The sequence below is a fragment of the Pinus tabuliformis genome, chromosome Q (assembly GCF_031772625.1).
Source record: "Pinus tabuliformis cultivar Carrire ecotype Pingquan chromosome Q, CPIR1, whole genome shotgun sequence".
In the NCBI taxonomy this organism is placed as follows: Eukaryota; Viridiplantae; Streptophyta; class Pinopsida; order Pinales; family Pinaceae; genus Pinus; species Pinus tabuliformis.
The window spans coordinates 964,545,206-964,566,660 of NC_142296.1; the positions used below are offsets into that span (position 1 = coordinate 964,545,206).

Below are 21,455 nucleotides of genomic sequence, written 5' to 3' on the forward strand. Positions count from 1 at the left end.
TACATAGCCCGCAACAAAGTGCACTCCTTGTAGATTGTGTTTAATGTCTCCAACAACCATAGAAATACATGATGTAATTCCAAATTTGAGGATGCATGAGGAGTGTTGTGTTGACTTATGGTAGCATCGGATGTGCTCTAAGTCTCAAAATTTGCAAGGAAGCTTAGACACATGAATTCTCCAATACCCAGTAATCGTTTTGGGAAATTTCACCCGGAGACAGTTTTATTAAAATAATTAATTATTTTTAATGGGACCCTAAGTCTAAACTTAGGAAATTAAAATAATTAATGGGTATTAATCTAAACTGTGGGCGAATCTTCTAAAAGAAGGCGGAAATCAAGTCAATATGATCACAGCCATTGATTAGAATCTAATCTGGGTCGTTGATTGATCAATGAGAGAATTATAAGAGGAGGATTGATGGGCACTTGGAGAACACGCCAGAGGCAGATACTCAGTTACCCAAGTAAGATCAATTTTCTCACTGATCAAAGTTCGGCAAGAGAAAATCGAATCAAAGGGAGAGTTGCAGGTGAGAAAGGAAGAGAGGGCATCAGCATCTTTTGAGAGTGCAAGGCAACAAGACACAAAGCAAGAACAGGGTGACGCAGAAAGAGGCAACGCAGATGAAAATTGACGCAGAGCCTGCATGGGCAGTTAGACACTGGGCCAATGTGAGAAGTTTGACACAGAGGGACGCAAAAGGATTCCGAGGAAGAGGAGTACTTCACCTGGATCAGAAATTTTTCAAGAAGCGTCTGTAAAATTTCTCCCTCTTGTTTTGCTGGTTGTAATTTGTACATGAAAATTTGCTGAAGAATAATAAAGAAACCCTCATCTGCTACACCGGTTTTCCCACATTGGGTTTTTCCGGGGACGATTGTCCAAAAATAACTGTGTCATTGTGATTGTATTTGTGCCAGTATTTTTCCTTACATTTACTTTCTGCAATATTTTAATTGTGAAGGCTGCAGTAGAATATGTTTCGATATTTACTGTAAGAACACTATGAATAACTTATTTATGAGATAATAAGTAGAAGAAATAATATTAATCACTGCAATAGAATTTCTATTTAGAAATTTTCACATAGTATCAGAGCTGAGAAGGAAGAAAGCGGAAGAACCAACGTTGAAGGAAGAAAGGAATTCAAAATTCCTACAGAAGCAGTAATTCGAATCTCCATGGGGGCTTGCGCAGTTCAAAGCCAAGATGTTAAGTTTAGGTATGTTCTATGCTAAGAGCAATTTATTTAAATTTTCATAGTTAGCACAATATCTTGTCCAGATTAGCAATCACATCAGCATTAAAGTAAATTGCAGATAGAACATGAACATAAATCACAAAAGACAAGTAGAGAGAAAGAATTCCCGAGTGTGTCCAACTGACTTTCAAGGCACCTCTATTTATACTAAAACGTTGAGCACATGTTGGGTTTATTTGGTTGCTGGCCGACCTTGACGAATTGTCCCATAACACAAATAAATTCATATCTCCATGAACACTTATCGAAATTGGATGATCTTTAGATCAATCCTACACCGCTCGATGAGAGGGATCCAAGAAAAATATTAGCTGCCATTTATAAGATGACCCACATCAAGTTTGGCCCTAGTTGCCAATTTTAACACTCCCTCTCAACTAGGAAGAACTCCATCAGCTGATCCATATGTCCGACGGTACTATCTCTGCCATCAGTGCCCTGAACTGCTCTGCTCTACTGAGCTCTGTTCTGCTCTGCTGAGCTCTGCTCTACTGAACCATGAAGAAGAAGAATAGATCGAGAATGTCTCATACCATTCTCTACTGACCCGAAGTCAGTTTTATTGATCCCAAATCAATATCACAAGATAGTGTCCCAAACCACTCATATTGATCCCAGATCAATGGAGGTCATCCTAGCATAGGGAGTACAGTAGATACAACGATGCGTCTATCAATAGTACTACTATGGTCCCTAACCCCATTTCCCTGCTCATTGATCAGATGAGAGGTACTTCCCATGAGTCCCAGACTGCATGAGTAGGATGTATCGATAGGAGAACTAATCATCCTGTCCCAAAGTCGCCTCGGGGTATTACAGGGGAAGGCTGAGCCATTCACCCTGTACACAGTGCACCATTAGGGGAGGGTGAGTCGCCCTATGGTCGTGTGTTGCTCCTGTAAGTACACCAAGACCCCCAGAGCTCCCATAGTTCAATGCATGCAACATGCAAGACCCTTATAAGAAGGTCTCTCAACGACTCCAAGTTGTTCAAGAAAGTCACAGATTTGACATTCCCCGGGGGGCTTTGACAAAATGTATGTGACCTGTACATCAGTCTCAATGTGATGGAGCCTCCTCGCTCATAGACTGACCATATCCTAGATAAGGTAGTATTTGATGTCTATCTGCTAGAGCAATCATTGAATACGGGAGTCCTCAACAATCGAATCCCCCCCTGGTTGTCATAGAGGATCACGGTGGTATTCATCATGTGTACAAACCAATGTTGCACAAAGCGGGGACGAAACGGGGATGTTTTTTGGAAGCGGGGACGCAGAAGCGTAATTTTCCAAAAATCTAGGAAGCGAAGCGTCTGCGGAAACGTCTACTATATATATATATATATATATATTATATTATTATTATATTATATTTTTTTGCATTTATATTCAAAATAAACATCCCAAATACCAAATTAGTTGTAGAAGACATGAAAACATGCATATTTTTGCATAAATCAAGATAGATATGGCATCCATGATTCCATTGTAGTTACTAGTATGTACATCAATGATTAATTATTCGAGCATCAACCATCTATATTCTAGCAATTACAAACATACATCAAATTTTTAAGCATATTATAAAACATAAAACATTTAAGCATATTATAAATCATAAAACATAGAGCATATTATGATTTATCTAGCAAGTGAGCAACTGTCACATTTGTCATGTCCAAAATTCAAATAATAATGTTTACAAAATAGGTCACTTGGTCACTGCCAAGACAGAAAGGTTCAAATTCACAAGCCTACAAGCCTAATGATTAATCTATGACAAAAGTAGTAAATTGGGAATATATCTACTAATCTCTCCTCCTTCCACCACGAAGAGAACGTGGCGACGGGCCTCCATGTGGTGGCAATGAAGAAGATGGTGCCTATGGAAGTTGTGGCACTGAAATTGATGAAGACAACCCCCTGTTGTTGGTGTTGAACCATGGAACCTAGGAACCAAGGGACCAGATGGGCATGGCATCTCAACTCGATCATCATCACCCTGGAATCGCTAATTGCATGCATGCTCCCAAATGGACCAGTGTTAAGCATATAGTTGCTCAATTATCTCCATACAAAACGCGTTTCGGAAAAAACCGAAACCTGTTTCCAAAAAACCGAAAAACAGATCGGAAAAAATCGAAACGCGGATCGGGCCGAAAGGTTCCAAAATGGCAGGAACTGCATTTTCAGCCTGATCCGTGTTTCGGAGGGCGGATCCCCCACGGATCCGTAGGGATCGCGGATCGGGCTTTTGATCTGTGGGAGGGGGGACGTTTCCTGCAACACTAGTACAAATAGCTCACTGAAGAGCTTCCACAATAGCTTCACCAAACAGCTCACTGAAGAGCTTCCACAATAGCTTCATACGAGATCATACTCGTGGCTATGTATTCGGTCTCGGTGGTGCTTTTAGCAACTGACTTCTGCTTCTTGCTCATCCAGGACATCAAAGCAGAACCCAAAAAGAACCAGCACTGAGAAGTGCTCTAGTGAACCTCCAAACTGCCTTCCCAATCAACATTCGAATAATCATGCAGCTTCATATTTCCGACAGTGTATCCCAATCCATGAGAGATTGTGCCCCGAAGATATCTCAAAAGATTCTTGGCACCAATCCAGTGAGGCTCAACCAAATATGAGCTCACCATGCTAACTGCAAAACATATATCCAGATGGAAGTTCACCAAGAACATCAATGCAAATGAGTTTATGAAACTCAAAGGCATTTCCCAAATCTGGTCCGGCATCACCACCATATAACTTCTGAAGTTAAGATCCTCAAGGTAGTCATGGGCTTGCACTTTACCATTCCACATCCGGAATCCAACTCCCTCTTACTTCTACAAGTGAGAGGGTCTGCACCTGTTAGAAATAGGTCATTCTCAAAAGGTGTCGGTATGAGAGGTCTATCATCCACAACCTTCAAACAATGGTTTGGATCGGCTTCACTCTTAGTGAATCTCAGCTTCATCTGACAACTATCAATCCTCTCATATCAAACGTGGGGTGAATTGCTTCAAACCATAGAGAGCTTTCTTCCACCCGCACACATGAGATTCCCGATCATGAATCTCAAACCTCCTCGGGTTGTTCCAAACCTATGGACCTACTACATGAGGGGAATGGTCCCCTTGTAAGATTTTCCTTCGGTACATCTCAGACATGTACCTTCATGCTCCTTTTGAATTCAGACATCTATGTCATCATTTGACTCACGGACCTCCAATGCTGTGTGTCAACTGACATGGTCCCCAATGGACTTCCTGCAATTTGATTGAAATTGCCAACCCTAAACCCATGAGTAAAAGCATCTTTGAAAATTCTATTTCCAAACACGTACCTTTCCATCAATGAATGCCACCCTAAAACCTTTGACATCCATTGCCGAAATGGACACATGGTTCTTCTTGCGATCAAGTACAGAAAAGAGACTCTGTAAATGAATCGAGTTACCCTCATTCAATTTAAGGGTAACATCCTTTCTGGGATAGGTGGCATCGGCTCCAAGTATAATCCCACGAATGTTTCCATCTCTACCAAATTAGAGAGAGAGCACCCTTCTATCTAATGGAGTGCCTTGAAGCACTACAATCAATTAGCCTGATTCCCAAAGAATCTGAAGGAGAGGGCCAATACAAGATAGCACTTCTTTATCCTATCAGAAACAACATTTGATTCTTCATACCTGGGGTTCCTTGCTTTCTCTGAAGAGTCGGTCGTTTCCTTGATGACCTGCATTACCTATCATTCCTCTGATCATTGAAGATGTCCCTGGAATGATTGTTATCATCATCAAGTGATGTGTCCCTGCCACTCGGACACTCCTTCGCATAATGGCCGAACAAGTCATCTGCCTTTCCTTCCACCCTTAGATCTGGATTCCCGATGAAGTGATCTTTAGGTAGGCCATCATAAGCTTTCGCTACACCATTCTGATAATGTTTTGTGCTTCGATTTCACCCTTGGTGAATTTGAAGAGGGATAATGAATCCATTGATCCTTTTGTCTTCTCCCAACTATCTTCGGTGATTGCTCTTTCACTCTTGCTTGGGCATTGTCATCACCTCAACTCTGATACCATGTTAAGTTTAGGTATGTTCTATGCTAAGAGCACTTTATTTCAATTTTCATAGTTAGCTCAATATCTTATCCAGATTAGCAATCACATTAGCATTAAAGTAAACTGCAGATAAAACATGAACAAAATCGCAGAAGATAAGTAGAGAGGAAGAGATCCCAAGTGAGTGTGTCCAAATGACTTTCAGGGCACCTCTATTTATACTTAAACGTTGAGCACATTTGGGGTTTATTTGGTTGTTGGCCGACCTTGACGAATTGTCCCATAAAACAAATAAATTCATATCTCCATGAATACTTATCGAAATCGGATGATCCTTAGATCAATCCTACACCTCTCGATCAGAGGGATCCAAGAAAAATATCAGCTGCCATTAATAAGATGACCCACATCGAGTTTGGCCCTAGTTGCCAATTTTAAACACAAGAGGATTAGATTTCGTGGGAAAACTCTCTCTGAGTAAGTCGACAAAGAAATAAGTCTTTCCAATCAAAATTTATCAGTGGTAGAAGGAACAACGTTGCAGAAGATTGAGCAAGAGGGGTTGTCTCAAGTAGGACACAGTTTTTCCCACAACAGTTGTTGGGACAGGTTAGCGTCGGAAATTGGCATACTCAAAGTGTCTCAGAGTTATCTACTAGACTAGATGAAGAATTCGCATTCATAGCAAATTCAGCGTTAACAAATGTTTTGTACATTGATAGCGGGGCTTTAGCTCATATGATTGGAGTACGAGAACATTTCTTGAGTTATCAAGAAGAAAAAATACACTTCCAAATCACTATGGGAAACAAAAAGAAATGTACTCTAGTAGGGAGAAGCACCATAGCATTTTAGACAGAAGCAGGGACCAGCATCCGCGCCACCAATGTTCTGCATCTGCAAGGATTAGGAATGAACTTGATTTCAGTGTCCCATATACAAGACAAGGGATACGATGTATACTTCATGGAAAAGAAAGTATACGTCAAGCATCCAAGCTAGAAGAAGAAAAGGCAAATTGGGATTCAAAGCAATAAGTTGTGTAGATTGCAGCTTGAGTCACCAATGGCACTGATAGGTAGCAACTATAATGGTGAGAATGAATGAAATGAATTATGACACAGGCGAATGGGGAATTTACAAAATGAAGCACTGAGGATGCTAAGAGAGACTGTTACAGGAGTACCGGTCCTTAGTAGTGAACATGATGACTTATGCAGAGGATGTGTACTAGGGAAGTACGCTAAAGCAACTTTTTCCAAAAGTAACAATAGAGCAGAATGTGTATTAGGATTGATACGCTCAGATATTTGTGGTCCTATGTCCATAAGAGCTCTTAGTAGTGGCAAATACTTCATCACTTTTACCGATGATCACTCCAGAAAAACTTGGATCTATTTCTTAAAGACCAAGGATGAGGTCTTTGATCGTTTCTGACAGATTAAATCTCTTGTTGAAAATATCACAAGGAAAAAGATAAAGGTATTGTGTTCAGATAATGGTGGAGAATATACGAACAAAGACTTCACAGGTTTTTGTGCAAAGGAGGGCATCAAAAGAGAGTGGACAGCTCCATTTAATTCGGAGCAGAATGGAGTAGCAGAACAGAAAAATAGAACTATTGTTAGGGCAACCAAAGCTATGTTGTATGATCAGGATCTACCTAGGTATCTATGGGCAGAAGCTTGCAACACAGCAGTGTATATCCAGAATAGAACTCCTCATAGAGCATTGGGGAAGAAAACGCCCGAAGGGGTCTTCACAGGGAAGAAGCCGGAAGTCAGTCATCTCAGGATATTCGGAAGCGTGGCTTATTGTCACATTCCAGACGAGAAGCGCAGTAAACTAGATCAGACTACAAAAAAAGGGTATCTCGTAGGATATAGCGAGACCTCAAAGGCATAAAGAATCTACATTCCTAGCAACAGGAAGATTGTAGTGAGACGGGATGCAAAGTTCATGGAGGACATAGCTTTCAAGTAATCTCGAGAGATGCCTGCAGAAGATCGGTCAAGAGATGTTCCATTAGTCCAAGAGCAGTAGCGGCAGCAAGGAGGACAGGGAGGAGGACAGACACCTGGATCGAGTACAGTGACTAATACCAGTATCTCCTCAGAAGGAAGAAATGCAGATAGTTCTCAACAGATGGAACGACAGGATCAGGAGCAGGAGTTGGTTGAGCCTCCCACCACTAGTGTTAGAACCATCAGAGAAGTACATCAAACACTGTGGGACGAAGAGGAGTTTGATGGAGCTCCTAGAACCGAGAAAAGGCAGTCTAGACAACCTGACAGATACTAGGCATTGGTAGCTCCGGTTTAAGAACCCTCTAGCTTTCAAGAAGTTGTTCAACACCAAGTATGAGTGGATGCCATGGTAGAAGAATACAACTCTATCATGACGAATGATGTATGGGAAGTAGTACCTGTTAGACTCGGTCTTGTCGGTCCTCCATCAAAGATCAAAACTCTTTTTGCATATTCATTTTTAGGTGCCTCCCTCTATTCACTTCGTTGCATTCCACTAGGGGCATGCCATTCTTTGACGGAAGGGCTTGGTTTTCTTGTTTCCCTCATGCTTGTACCTGCCAGGCTAGTTAAAATTTCTCTATGTTCATCAAAACTTAGTTCATGTCATTCACAGTCATAGATGATTGTTTTGGTCAAAAAGAATCTTTTAGTTTTTGAGTTTAGGGTTTAGTCTTTTGACATGTTTAATAAATGCCCACAAGCCATGAGGATGGTTTTCAAAGAAGTTCTCAGTTCAAAATTTCATCATCAAGCATATTCGAGGACATTTCTTGTTCAAAACTCTGTTTTGAATAGGAAATTGTCAAATTTGTTTTTGTAATAAAATACTTGTATCTTTCCTCCATAAAATATTTCAAAAGCAAGCCCTGGTCTTCCTTAGTCAAAATATGCCTATATCCCTACAAAAAATCAACCAATTTCATCATTTTGAGTCCAGAAAATCAATGAGAAAGCCAAAAGACAGAGTTTCATTAAATGACAAAGTGCCATAGTCAAAAACATTATGAAGGGGGTTTTTGAAGAAGTAAAAATTTAAACCATCTCTTGTCAAGGTATTTCAAAGCTATTTATTCCTTTGCAGCAAGTTCCATTCGAAAAATTCAAGAGAAAGGTCAAGTTTGAAGTTTGAAGAGCAAGTAGTGTTTGAAAGGGCCGTGACTGTGTGTTGGTGTCAGAGCGCGACGCATTGAAATTGGGCGCAGCGCACATGGAGCGCGCGGCGCACTGGGAGAATAAGCGCAGTGTTAATTTACACAGGCGCGGCGCACATGGAGGGCGCGGCGCACTGGGTATGCTGCGCGGTGCATACAGTTGAAAGGCCTGAAACTGCTAATCCTTGCTACAAATCGCTCAGAACTTGCTCGGATTTGATAATCATGGCAGCATGTCCCCTCGATGGCTATGCCAATTCAATGCCATACTCTCGTCTGCAAGTTCTGGACATATGTTTTTGAAAGTAGAGGGTCTCATCTGACTGATCGTGGGTCCTCTTCATCTGTGGAAGAGCTAGTTTTTCGTGTTTTATGTCCAAATAAGAAAATTGGCAGTGTAATTGGGAAGGGTGGTAGTATTATTAAACGCATGCGTGAAGACATTGGTGTGAACATCAGAGCTATCGATTCTGTTCCAGGGTCTGATGAGCGCATTATTATAATATCGTCAAATCAGGTTCCCAATGACAGTCTGTCTCCTGCCCAGGAAGCTTTACTGCACATTCAAAATCAAATTGTGGACCGGGGACGAGACAAGGGTGGTGTTATCACCACAAGGCTTCTAGATCACATATTTCTTACACGGGTTTGCTCAGAAACTACGGGTGGCATTCCAGGTCTTCTCCTGACGATGGCTGGCAGAGGGGATGATGGAATGACAGTTAACATCTGGGGTCCATCAGATTTAGAATTTTTAACTGGTGCAATGCGGTCATTTATTCCAAATTCTGCTGTTGTTCACACCAATAGTTTGGTCCAGGGCATGTCTCGGAAGAGAGGGCAGTGAATCACAATTCAAATGGAAGCATATCAACAAACTCAATTATACTTGTTAAAGATGAGATTGTGCAGATATCTGCTGTTATTCTATTTCCTAATGCTGTAGGAAGATGCGGGGAACTAAAGAACAGTATACAGATTTCCAAGGAGGTTGATAGTAAAGATGAAGAGGAAAGTGCAAATTTATCTCAAAAGCGTCCTCGTTTAGGATCAGATAGGTTATCTGAAACTGAAAAAACTAACTCGGGAATCCAGGCGAGATATAAGCCTGGTGATATTGTTGTAGTATACATCTGTGAATTGCCTGATATCAAAGGAAAATTTGATCCCTCAAAGGCTCAAGCACTGGGGTTAAAGCCAGGGCCTAAGTATCGGGAGCTGCAGCTTGGAAAGTCTGTGATGTCAGACAATGGGAATGGAATGGTACATCCAGGTGATGTGACAGGGCCATCATCCCCTGGTCCTATTATCCTCCTTGTTGATTGCCCTTCTATTTCACATTTGCCAGATTTGCTCTCTGCACCTGCTTTTAGGAATTATTTTCCAGGCGCCGACAATGCATCTGAGAACTTTCAGAAACAAGTGAATTGTGTTGTTCATCTCACGCCTGCTTCTGTCACTAAATATCCAGAATATGTGCAATGGATGTCGAAATTTGGGGATGCTGAACACATTATGGCTGGACATGAAGAAAAGAACATGGAATTTCCAATTCTAAAGTCCAGTGCAAGAATTTCAACACGGCTTAATTTCCTTTGCCCACAACTTTTCCCTGTTCCTGGTTTTCGTTCTCTCAATGTTGCAAACAAGTCAGAAGGGGCTTCTGGTCAAATGAACCAGGTTCATGGTATCATTCCTGCTGCTAACTTACTGAAGTTTCGCTTGCGCCCTTATGCTCGACTTGGTTTGGATCGATCCTCTGTTCCCAGTTTGCCCACTGCATCAGATATCATTGATGAACTTCTTTCTGAGATTCCAGAGATTGTGGATGCTTCGAAACAGATTGCCCAGCTGTGGACTCCAGTGCTGAAGGAGCAATGTGAAAAGCCTCAGCTGATTGAACCTCCCAGTTCTTCAACTATGTTGGAAGAGCCTTGGCTACAGACAGGGGTGGTACAGTGATTTCTGAAATAAGGCGGACAATAGATGCGAATATTAGAATATTACCAAGAGAAGACCTTCCTCAGTCTGCTTTGGAAACTAATGAGTTGATTCAGATTGTAGGTGATATAAGGGTTGCGCGAGAAGCTTTAGTTCAGATAACTCCAAAACTACGGGAAAATTTAAACCATGAAAGGTCCAGTACTGGCGCTTTGGTTTCTTCATCTCTGGCATCATTAAGTAGTAAAGAAAGGATCGAGTAGGGCTCTCCTGGTAGATCTTTCTCTTCTAGCATGGCGTTTCAAGGTGGTGGTCATTCATCATCAAGCTATCTGACTATGCAGTCTTCAAAGTCAAATCGGGATATAGGCAGTGTTGGCAATTCCTCTGAGTTTGAGGAGCCAATTCTTCGTCAAGGGGGTTCTGCTGGATTTGGAAGAGCTGCTGGTGGGCTTATCACAAAAACTACAGTTGAAGTTGTAATACCAGAACGCGCAGTTGCAGCCATTCTAGGAAAGTCTGGGAATGGTATTGTTAAAACTCAGCAGGTTTCTGGTGCCAAAGTGAATCCTCTTGAAGTCAGACCAGGAACATCTGAAGGATTGATTGAAATTTCAAGCACTCCAGAGCAAACAAATGCAGCCCAATGCTTGATTCAAGCAACCATTGTCAACAGCAAACCTTTATTTCGTTAATATGCCAATGAACAGATTTTATGATGAAGCGCATGAAATGTTATGGGTCCGTGAACTTTAGTGCTATTGGAAAACATCAGGCATTGGTCAAGTCCCATAATGTCAATCAGCTTTTGCAACAGCTTGAAGGCCGGTCCTTATCTTACAGAATTTTTTGCTCGGGACACTCAAACATTAAGAAGCAGGGGTCTTGCAACAGAATGCTTTATGTATCATGCTCGTGCTGCAGTTGTTACTTTGCCATACTTGGGCATTCGATTCATCTTCAGATTTAAAGAACACGTGGCGGATTTACCCATATTTTAGCATTAAAATATTGGAGACCTTTTCCTAATTTCTGTAAAGTGGCAAACGCATCTCCAGAAATTTGAGGGCGGTTGTGCAGGAATGCGCAAAGTGGCATTCAAGAAGTAGAATTCTCAGGCCTAAAATCAGCGCCTACACGATTCTAGGCTAAAAATTTAGCAAAGGAATAGGATTCGATTTTGGCTTTAGTCACGATTTCATGGGACCCACGCTGCAGTGTCTGTCTTTTTAATTGGTCATCGGAGAAAATCAAAATGTAACGTTGTTTCAGTTACTGATGGTTGGCTTTTCATTTCTGTCAATAATGATTAAACAATCCTCACTTTGGGTCGATCCATTTCCTGATGGCAGAGTTTATTTATTGTATGGAAAAATTCATTTGAAGGGTTGGATTTCTAGGAAACGGTGGAGGAATAACTCAGCGTTTGGCTGTACAGTTTTGACAGAGGATTAATTAAATGGTGCAGCTCTGATTTATAAGATTCTTGCGGTATGAATTTAGCATGTGTTTCTTCCTTTATGTCTCATATGTCTTTGTTATGTTTCGCCATTCATTCATGATCGTTTCCAGCTGAATACTTTTAAGTGAGAAAGGTAGAATTCAGTCACTGCTCTGCCTTGAGGAAGTGTTCAGATTTTATGTGTTTTCTTCTTCCTGGAAAGGATTCATACATTAATGCCCTTTTCAGCTTTCTTAAACAGTCTTTTCACCTCATTTAAATTCAATTTGTTTGCTAAAACCTCATGCCTATCTCGCCTTATGAAATATCTTGTGCCTTTGGTTAAATCTCTGCTCATGCTGTCCTTGTCCCACACAGCCTAGAAACTCAGTCATTCATCAAAATACCTCTTTCATATTTATTTACCTAGCCTAAAATCAGTTCTTATTTTAAGTCATCTCAGACCCTATCGAGTATTTTTACTGAGTTGACCCGGAGAGAGCCCTCTCCTGTCCTCGTAGGACTAGCTACGAGGCTGAGCGTGGTATGGTGTTATCTTGAATCCTGCCTTCCTTCAGCCTAAGGCAAATTCGAGCCCTAACAGTACCTAGACCAGAAAATAGATCAGTTGTAGGATCACGATGGATCTACAAGATCAAGTATGCTGCAGATGGCAGTATAGAGAAGTACAAGGCAAGGTTTGTGGCAAAGGGGTATGCTCATAAAGAAGGAATAGACTATGAAGAGACCTTCGCCCCAGTTGCTCGTACACCTCTATCAGATCCATTATATCCCTAGCAGCTCAAATGGGATGGGAGATTCACCAGATGGATGTCAAGACAGCATTCTTAGATGGGATGATGGAAGAGGAGGTGTATATAGAACAGCTTGAAGGCTTCAAAATGAGAAGAGAACTCATGTTTGCATATTGAACAAAGCCCTCTATGGGCTCAAGCAGGAACCCAAGCATGGTATGGTCGAATTGATAGTTACCTACAGCAGTTGGGATTTGTCAAGAGTGATGCTGATCCCAATTTCTACTATTTGATGGTAGAGAATGAGCCACTTATTCTGGTATTATATGTAGATGACATGTACCTAACTGGGTCATCTAGGCTCATACAAGATTGCGAGAAGAATCTTGAAGCTGAATTCGACATGAAGGACATGGGGTTGATGCATATTTTCAGGGTTGGAAGTTTGGCAAAAGAATGGGGAGATCTTCCTTGGACAAGGAAGATATGCTACAGAAATTCTGCAGAGATTTAGAATGCAGGATTGTTGACCCATGGCTACTCCCATGATCACCAACCGAAGGAAAATAGATGCATCAAGAGACAACGAAGTAGACCCCACCTTGTACAGGCAGCTCATTGGGTCACTCATGTATCTAGTCAACACTAGGTCGAACATTTGCTTTGCTGTCAACACTCTTACTCAGTGCATGGTAGAACCAAAAAGGGTGCATTGGGCAGCAACGAGGCACATTCTTAGGTATGTGCATAGAACAATCGGATATGGGTCGAAATACTCCCAAGGGGAGGATGTCAGATTGAATGGGTTCACAAATGCAGATTGGGCAGGTAGTTCAGTAGATTGAACAAGTACCTCAATGTACTGCTTCAGTGTTGGATCAAGGATGATATCTTGGTGCCGCAGGAAGCAGAAATCGGTAACTCTAGGCTCAGCAGAAGCAGAATACATGTCAGCCAGCACAGCTACGTGCGAAGCTATATGGCTCAAAAAATTACTTGTGAGCTTGTTCAGAACAAGGATGGAGGCGACCAAGATTTACTGTGATAATCGGAGTTGTATCAAACTCTCTGAGAAACCAGTGTTTCATGATAGGTCGTAACACATAGATATCTGATGTCACTTTATCAGAGATTGTGTTCAGCGTGGGGCATTACAGCTACAGTATGTCCCCACAGGAGAGCAGGTAGCCGACATTCTCACAAAGGGTCTCAGAAGAGCTAAGTTCACTCAATTCAGAGAGCAGATGGGTATGGTAGAAAATTTGTTTCAGTAGCAGCAGTAGTTTGCAGTGCGAGGCCAATTGCCAGTGGTAGTGCTAATAGCAACATAGATGCAGAAATTCAGAGGGAGTTGCAGTACGGATGCAATGTTGACCATGGCAAGGTCAACAGCAGTACAGATGCAGCATTTGCGCAAAGATTGTTGGACAACATGACAGACATCAACAATGTAGAGAGAGAGGTTACAGAATAGAGTGATGCTTCAGCAGGTGGCATTGCTAGAGCACATTCCTCGCTAAGAGGGAGTGTTGATTTCTGGTAGCATCGGATGTGCTCTAAGTCTCAAAATTTGCAAGGAGGCTTAGACACATGCATTCTCCAATACCCAGAAATCGTTTTGGGAAATTCCACCCAGAGACAGTTTTATTAAAATAATTAATTATTTTTAATGGGACCCTAAGTCTAAACTTAGGAAATTAAAATAATTAATGGGTATTAATCTAAACTGTGGGTGAAACTTCTAGAAGAAGGCGGAGATCAAGTCAATATCATCCTAGCCATTGATTAGAATATAATTGGGTCGCTGATTGATCAACAAGAGGATTATAAGAGGAGGCGGGATGGGTACTTGGAGAACACACTAGAGGCAGATACTCAGTTACCCAAGTAAGATTGATTTTCTCACTGATCGAAATTTGGCAAGAGAAAATCAAATCAGAGGGAGAGTTGTAGGTGAGAAAGGAAGAGAGGGCATCAGCATCTTTCGAGAGTGCAAGGCAGCAAGACGCAGAGCAAGAATAGGGTGACACAGAAAGAGGCAGCGCAGAGGCAGCTTAACGTAGTGCCTACGTGGGCAACTAGACGCTGGGTCAGTGTGAGAAGTTTGAAGTAGAGGGACGCAGAAGGATTCCGGGGAAGAGGAGTACTTCAGTAAAATTTCTCACTCCTGTTTTGTTGGTTGTAATTTGTACATGAGAATTTGCTGAAGAATAATAAAGAAACCCTCATCTGTTGCACCAGTTTTCCCACATTGGGTTTTTCTGGGGACGATTGTCCAAAAATAACTGTGTTATTGTGATTATATTTGTGCTAGTATTTTTCCTTACATTTACTTTCTGCAATATTTTAATTGTGAAGGTTGCAATAGAATATATTTTGATATTTACTGTAAGAACACTATGAATAACTTATTTCTAAGATAATAAGTAGAAGAGATAATATTAATCACTGCAGTAGGATTTCTATTTAGAAATTTTCACACGTTGCACATGGACAGTCTCTAAGGTTTGTTTTATATCTTATGGTCAAAGCTATACCCCCTCGCTTGAGGGATGCCTTGGATAGAGACAACAAGTAGCAGTTGTATATCATCTTAAGGAAGAATTGTAGCCAAGTATGAATAGCACTCTCCTTTCGATTGAGTGTCGTTGCCATCTGAAATCAAAGTTGTTACATGATGCAAGCGGGCATTCAAAGACATGGCCAAGGGTTTTCTTGGAAGAAGCACCCCAGGCATTCAAAGACATGGTCAAGGGTTTTCTTGGAAGAAGCACCCCACCACTTTTGACATGATTAAAGGGTAAAGGTGCCAAAGGGGAGGAGCGCTCCATTAGTTGGGAAGTTTTTTGTTGTGATTATGATATAAGAGAAAATTGCATAGGGCATGGAAGACTTCTAGCATCCTAGAGGAAGAAAGCTCCATTGTTTTGGGGAAGTGGTTACTTCCTATTTTAAAGGAAAATTTTAATTTAGAACGAAGTCTAATGTGTTTTCTTTGTATATATCTCAATGAAACCTACCTTAGATACACTTTTGAAAAGAGATGTCAGTCATTTGAAGTCCAGCTTCCAAGCACCTTTTCAATTGTTATATGATTCAATTCTCCCAAACTAGTCAATCTAGGAAGAGGCCTGGTATTTTATTATTATTTATTGGAGGATAAAGCAGATCTCTGACCACTTGTTGCTATTTTGCGGAGTTGTTGAGGAGGTCAAGGAGCAATTAATTTTATTGTTTTCCCTTGGAGAAAATTACGGATCTAGAAGAAAAAAGTCATATTTTATTGTAAGGGATTGAGCTAAACACTATATAGAGTAGCTCCTCCCATTTGTAAAGTGTGAGTTGATCAACTTAAAAGTGCTCCCAAGATTTGGAATAAAATTGCTTGTATCTTATATAAGCTTTGCGGAGATGGTTTTGCTACTTCGTTGAATGTGAGGCAAATGTTCTTGGTATATATTGGTGGTTTTATTGCAGGTTTTAGATTGTCAAAGGCAACTCAAGGACCAGAGAGGAGCAATCTTGCTACACTGGAAGAGGTTATGTTTGATAGATCCTACCCATTAACCTTTTTTTTTCATTTGTTTTAAAGAGGAAAGCATTATTCTTTGACATCACTAGATTCATTGCATTTGTAAAGATTCTTTAGGCAAGGGCCACCCTTCTGTTGTCCTCGACATGGACCTCTCGCTATATAGTCCTCCCTTCCTCGAATTTGAGATGCCCACCAAATTAAGGCTGCTGTTCTTACACAGCCTTGGCTGTCAATAGCCCCTAGTATTTCTTAAGAACAGCCCCCGCTAAAGTTGCATAGTTGACCCCATAGCCCAAACAAGATAAGGCACAGGTCTTCCTTTTCATCCACCACCTAAACATATAAAAAATTCCAAAAAACTATTTCTCTTTTCTAAGATCCTCCCACTTTATCTAAAACATATTCAACTTAGTTAACCATAGGGATTCCCCCCAAGCTAGAGTTCATTTACTCTAAAGAGAGAAGACCAAGGCTACCGAGGTGACAGTGGGCAGCTTGCATAGGTTGCCCTTGGGGTCTCACAAGTTGTGCTTTGGAACTTTTACACCAAATGAGAACCTAGATGGTAAAACTTTGCACCCTCTATCTTTCCCTGCAAGGAAGATAACTACAGTTGCTCCAAAATCTTGAACAGGAGAGGTCTGTACTGTTATTTTCACTGGCTCAAGGTTTAGCCAGGGATCCCTTAGTAATTTTTGCATCGATTATATCTAATTCTTCCTACTTAACTATTAGGGAAAGACTTCAAAGTAAAAAAGATCTCTCCATCAAATCACGCATGTGCCAAGTTCTATATTTTTTTAGATATGATTATCTTATGAGCTGAGTTTATATTTATACATATGGACATCCTTTGTGCTTAGGCTTATTTCAGAAAATACAAACTAAATTACACCCAAATGCTTGGGAAGGAATAATGTACAGTCTTTCATTTTAAAGGCTTACTGAAATAAGAACTTTATAGTCCTTTCTCCATTTAGAAATAGGATCATAAATTTATCAATCCCCCAAAATTAATTTCACATACCTCGGTCCGTCTTATAGCCTCAATTAGGGCAATATTCTTTTGCTGAAGCAATCTCAGTTGTTGTTGCAAGATTGATAATTCAGATTTCATAATGGCCTCACAATCCTTAATTGCCTCGTCAGAGAGACTCTCCCTCTGTAACCGATTTCTTAGCATTTCAGTTGAAATAGTAAATTCTGGAGACTGTGGCAAGACAGCTGAGCCAACCCAACTTGATGGAAATGACTCTTTTGCAGCACGCAATGCATCTATCCATGCTTTTCTGTCTTCCCTTGTCTCTGCACGAAGATGTAATGTCTTTATTCCTGTAAAAATGTAAAACCTCTTTTCATCGGACCGACTTTCTTTGATGGAAGAAATCTGTAAAAGAGATATAGTGAAACACATCAAAGTTTGAGGCATGACATCTGCAAAGGAGAGAACTGAAAATTGCACCTACAGGCTAATTGGCCATCATGTAAGTAGAAACATTACTAATTCCTAATGCAATACATATGCATATTGCCAAGACAAAAGTGAATTTATTTGGTATTCTTTAATATTTGTTACTACTTCTATATTTTCCAGAATGTCTCTGCAGTTAAGTTCATTTTCTCCAACAAGACAATTTCTCTTCATTTATGTGAGTGGAAATATTATAATAACAGAATCAAAGAGGCATGAAAGCTTCACATTTGCAAGAATAACCACTTGATATCATTTGATCAGTCTTAGCTGACAAAATGAGCATTTATAAGGCGACTTCACATTGTCCTAGCAATTCACGTTTGTGCAAAACTAAACATGAAAAAAGAGACCAGGGAGTAAAAAAATGTATATATTCCTATGCAAACATCGACCAGAAGAACTAGTAGTGTGCATCAGTCTCATCCGCGAAATGTGAAAGGCATCTCCAGGACAAGAATGAAAGTACCAAGGCTACGCATGATTATATATAATGGACAATAATCAAAAATAACATCTCACCTCATCCAACACTATAAAATCCCCAAAGACCAATATAGGAGTGTCTACTAAAGAGCTTGAAACTGTGATCATGCCAGGATGTGCAATATTGGTCGGTAATTGAGTAGGCTACTAGTGAAGAAGATGCATCTCTCCTACCATCAGAGGCTGATACCCTCTCCCAAAAAAAAAAAAAAAAACCATCAACATCAAAATGGAAATTCCAATTTGTATCATGATAGTCTTGGATATCTACCATGGGACTCTCTAATGATAGTCTTGGATAGTTTGGCAAACTTAGTTAAATGATAATGTCTTCCAAATAGCAAATCTATAATCCAAGAGTTTGCCGTTTGCTTCTTTACAATGGCAAAACTCTCAAAGCCAAAGATAAGAAATAGCTGTCTTCAATTCATAACCAATAATGCAGTGTGTATATACTATAAAATAGCTCTATAACATACGTGAATACACACATCTATCCTAAATCTGAAGAATGTGAAAATTTCTCCTGTCCTTTTAGACACGTATAGTTCTAGATTCTATCATTTATCTCGCGATAGATTTGGGAACAAAAAAGAAAATGCACACAGAAACTTAGTCTCAACTTCTAAACAGTAAAATCTACAAACACATGGGCCTTGGAAATATGACACAAGGTTGATGTGAGAAGCCTATGTGAGGGTATTATCCCACCAAAAGGCTCTTCTTTCATCTGATAAACCCACTATCAAAAACATCATGAGTTTGCTTGGTTAATTGTTTATCAGGGGCTTCCCTCCAAAGCTCATCTTGCCAAAAGCAGATTGGCATATGCTTTGTGCCCCTTTTGCAATCATTCGAAGAAATTGAAGCATATCATATGGGAGTGTAGCTTTGCTAGATCACTCTTTCAATTGGTGCAGGACCAACATTCTATACAGCTTCAAGGACAGCTTCATTGGAGTGCAGCTCTTCTTTGTGACTCAAGGTCCTTAGTTTTATCCCACTTTCAGGCATTCGGGACTGTCTTTAGATTTCAGCTTTCTTGACAATTTGCAAGTTAAGATGCAAGTATTTTCTCCAATGAGGTCAATTCAAACCAATGTTTTTGTCACTCTTGACAAAAAGAGGCATGTATGTAACTGTCTACCAAAAGCTACCTCCTGATTAAGGATGCCAAAGAGTTCAATGTTTGACCTTTAAGTTTATTGCTGCCCTGGTTGCTTTTAGGAAGAGGCTATGAGTCTTCATTTTATATACCCTTCCAATTTTTGTTTTTGTTTTTCAGCTAACTTATAGACTTTCTATTGTAACATAAGACATATTTTGCAAAAATTAAATAATATATTATAAACAGACAAGATGCTTGTTATCACTTAGAATGAATTTCTCAAAATTCATCTTGATTATTAGGCATCAACGATTCATTGATACATTAGTGGAAATTTGTCACAGACCATTCATTGATACATTACAAGGTGAACTAATTATCAAAAATTCATCGTTTGAAATCTCAATGGTTCGTGAGAGTTTTAGTCGAATTTACCACATGCTCATGGGCTGTCATTACTCAGAGTTTAAGATTGGACAAGTTCCTTGCAACTAATCATCAGAGTAACCATCTTCAAAGAACTTGCTACAATTAGGGCATAGCTTGACAAATGTTTCCACTTTATCAAGTTCCCCATGCTTGCATACCAAACGAAGTACTTAGCACAAGCATGGACAGTTGAAGACTCCAAAACAGTAAAATCAGAATTTCAAAATTTGCTACCTTAGAAATTTTTTATGATTAACAAATTCATCTTTCTTGAAATGTGATCATATATTTGGAATCTTGGATACACTTTATGGAGATGTACACTGGATTCAATTTTGATGGCTAAAAAAGTATCAAGAAATAGGTCAAAAATATTGGTTTTGCACTTTCAACAATAATTACACTTTTATATGCCCTTGAACAACATGTGGCGACCAAATTTTAGGGATGATCCAAGACCATGAAAAATTACATCAAAATTAGGGGCTCTATTTCAAAATTTTGTGATATTTTTAGATACCCTTTAGCATAGGGTCAAAATTCAGGTCACTTTGAGAAACCCAAAAATTAGATCAAAATTAGGGTCTTTCTCAGTTCCAGACATAGTGAATATCCCAAAGTTGCCTAGATGTTGCCTTGAGCTGTAAGTTTGTGCTCTTCTTAATGATGAATTTCAAGTATTTTGACCAAATGAGTGGTGTGACCCAATCAGGATATTGTTTGAAGAACAAATGATTGTGCAAGTGACTACCACATGTCATCTATTCTTGGGCAGTTGGCTTGCATGCAAAGCAAGTTATTTCAGTTGACTTGATTACACTCCAAGTTCACATTTGTTTGACTTTGCTTGCACTCCAAGCAAGCTTTTCACAGGTTGAGTTGCAATATAAGCAACAACTAGTGTAGGAGGAGCACGCATCACTTTACAAGGTGTCGTTGCCTTCTCTTTTTGGCCCATGTTGTCTATTATCAACTCTATATGGAGTCTGCCCTGAAATCATTCAATTTGACTTGACTTCTACTTCCAATTCTCTACAATTTGACATGAGCTTTAGCTCACATGAGTTCACTTCAGTTTGACCTCAATTCATGCATATGTTATTCAGGGAGTTGATGTCCTTGGAGTGACTTGGTAATTAAACTAAATGTATCCAAGGAAAAAGGGACATGTTACAATGCAAGATCTCACTTGGTGAAAAAGTACTAATTACAGGTGTGAGACCACAAGAGCAACTTGGGCATGCTACCCGTTGTCACCTCAATGCCTTTGCTTTTTTCACTTTAGGCTAGGGAAAATTGGAATCCTAACCAAGGAAGGCTTCCCTATGGGTATGGTAAATAGTGGGAGAAAAAGAGAACTTAGCAACTTGAAACAAAAAGAAAATGGTGTTCTATTTTGTGGTTTGGGGGTGATGTATGAAAGGGAACGACCAGTGGCAAGAGGTTTAATCTTCAAGAAAGATTAGGGACTATAGGCTGTCAAATTTTCCAAAGGCCCTAGATGATTGGTGTCCTATGATTCTCTTAATTAAATAAATCAGCTCTGAACTCATTTAATCACATAAATGAATATTTCTGAACATGCAACAATCACACACATGGTTGGAAAAATGAACAGTGGAAGAAATAAATGAATAACACACATGCACAATGATTCTCCCCTTCAAATAAGCCTATCATTCCAATGATCAATGTTTACAAGGTACCTCCACAATCTATTGTAACTTAGCAGCTGTACAGTAAACAAAAATAGCATAGAACAGAGCTAAAATAGAA

At 40.0% G+C, this 21,455-nt stretch overlaps 1 protein-coding gene and 1 pseudogene across 5 annotated transcripts in view; one reads left to right on the forward strand and one right to left on the reverse strand.

The window, feature by feature from the left end:
- Window positions 1–21,455, reverse strand: part of LOC149222688 (oxysterol-binding protein-related protein 1C-like) — a 450,258-nt gene that overhangs the window by 371,047 nt on the left and 57,756 nt on the right. For all 5 annotated transcript variants that reach the window (XM_089385583.1, XM_089385581.1, XM_089385584.1 and 2 more), the window contains exon 2: window positions 17,213–17,572. In XM_089385583.1, the coding sequence (XP_089241709.1) occupies window positions 17,213–17,572 (360 nt within the window). The remainder of the gene's footprint in view (window positions 1–17,212; window positions 17,573–21,455) is intronic.
- Window positions 8,758–10,475, forward strand: LOC149222690 (tRNAse Z TRZ4, mitochondrial pseudogene; annotated as a pseudogene).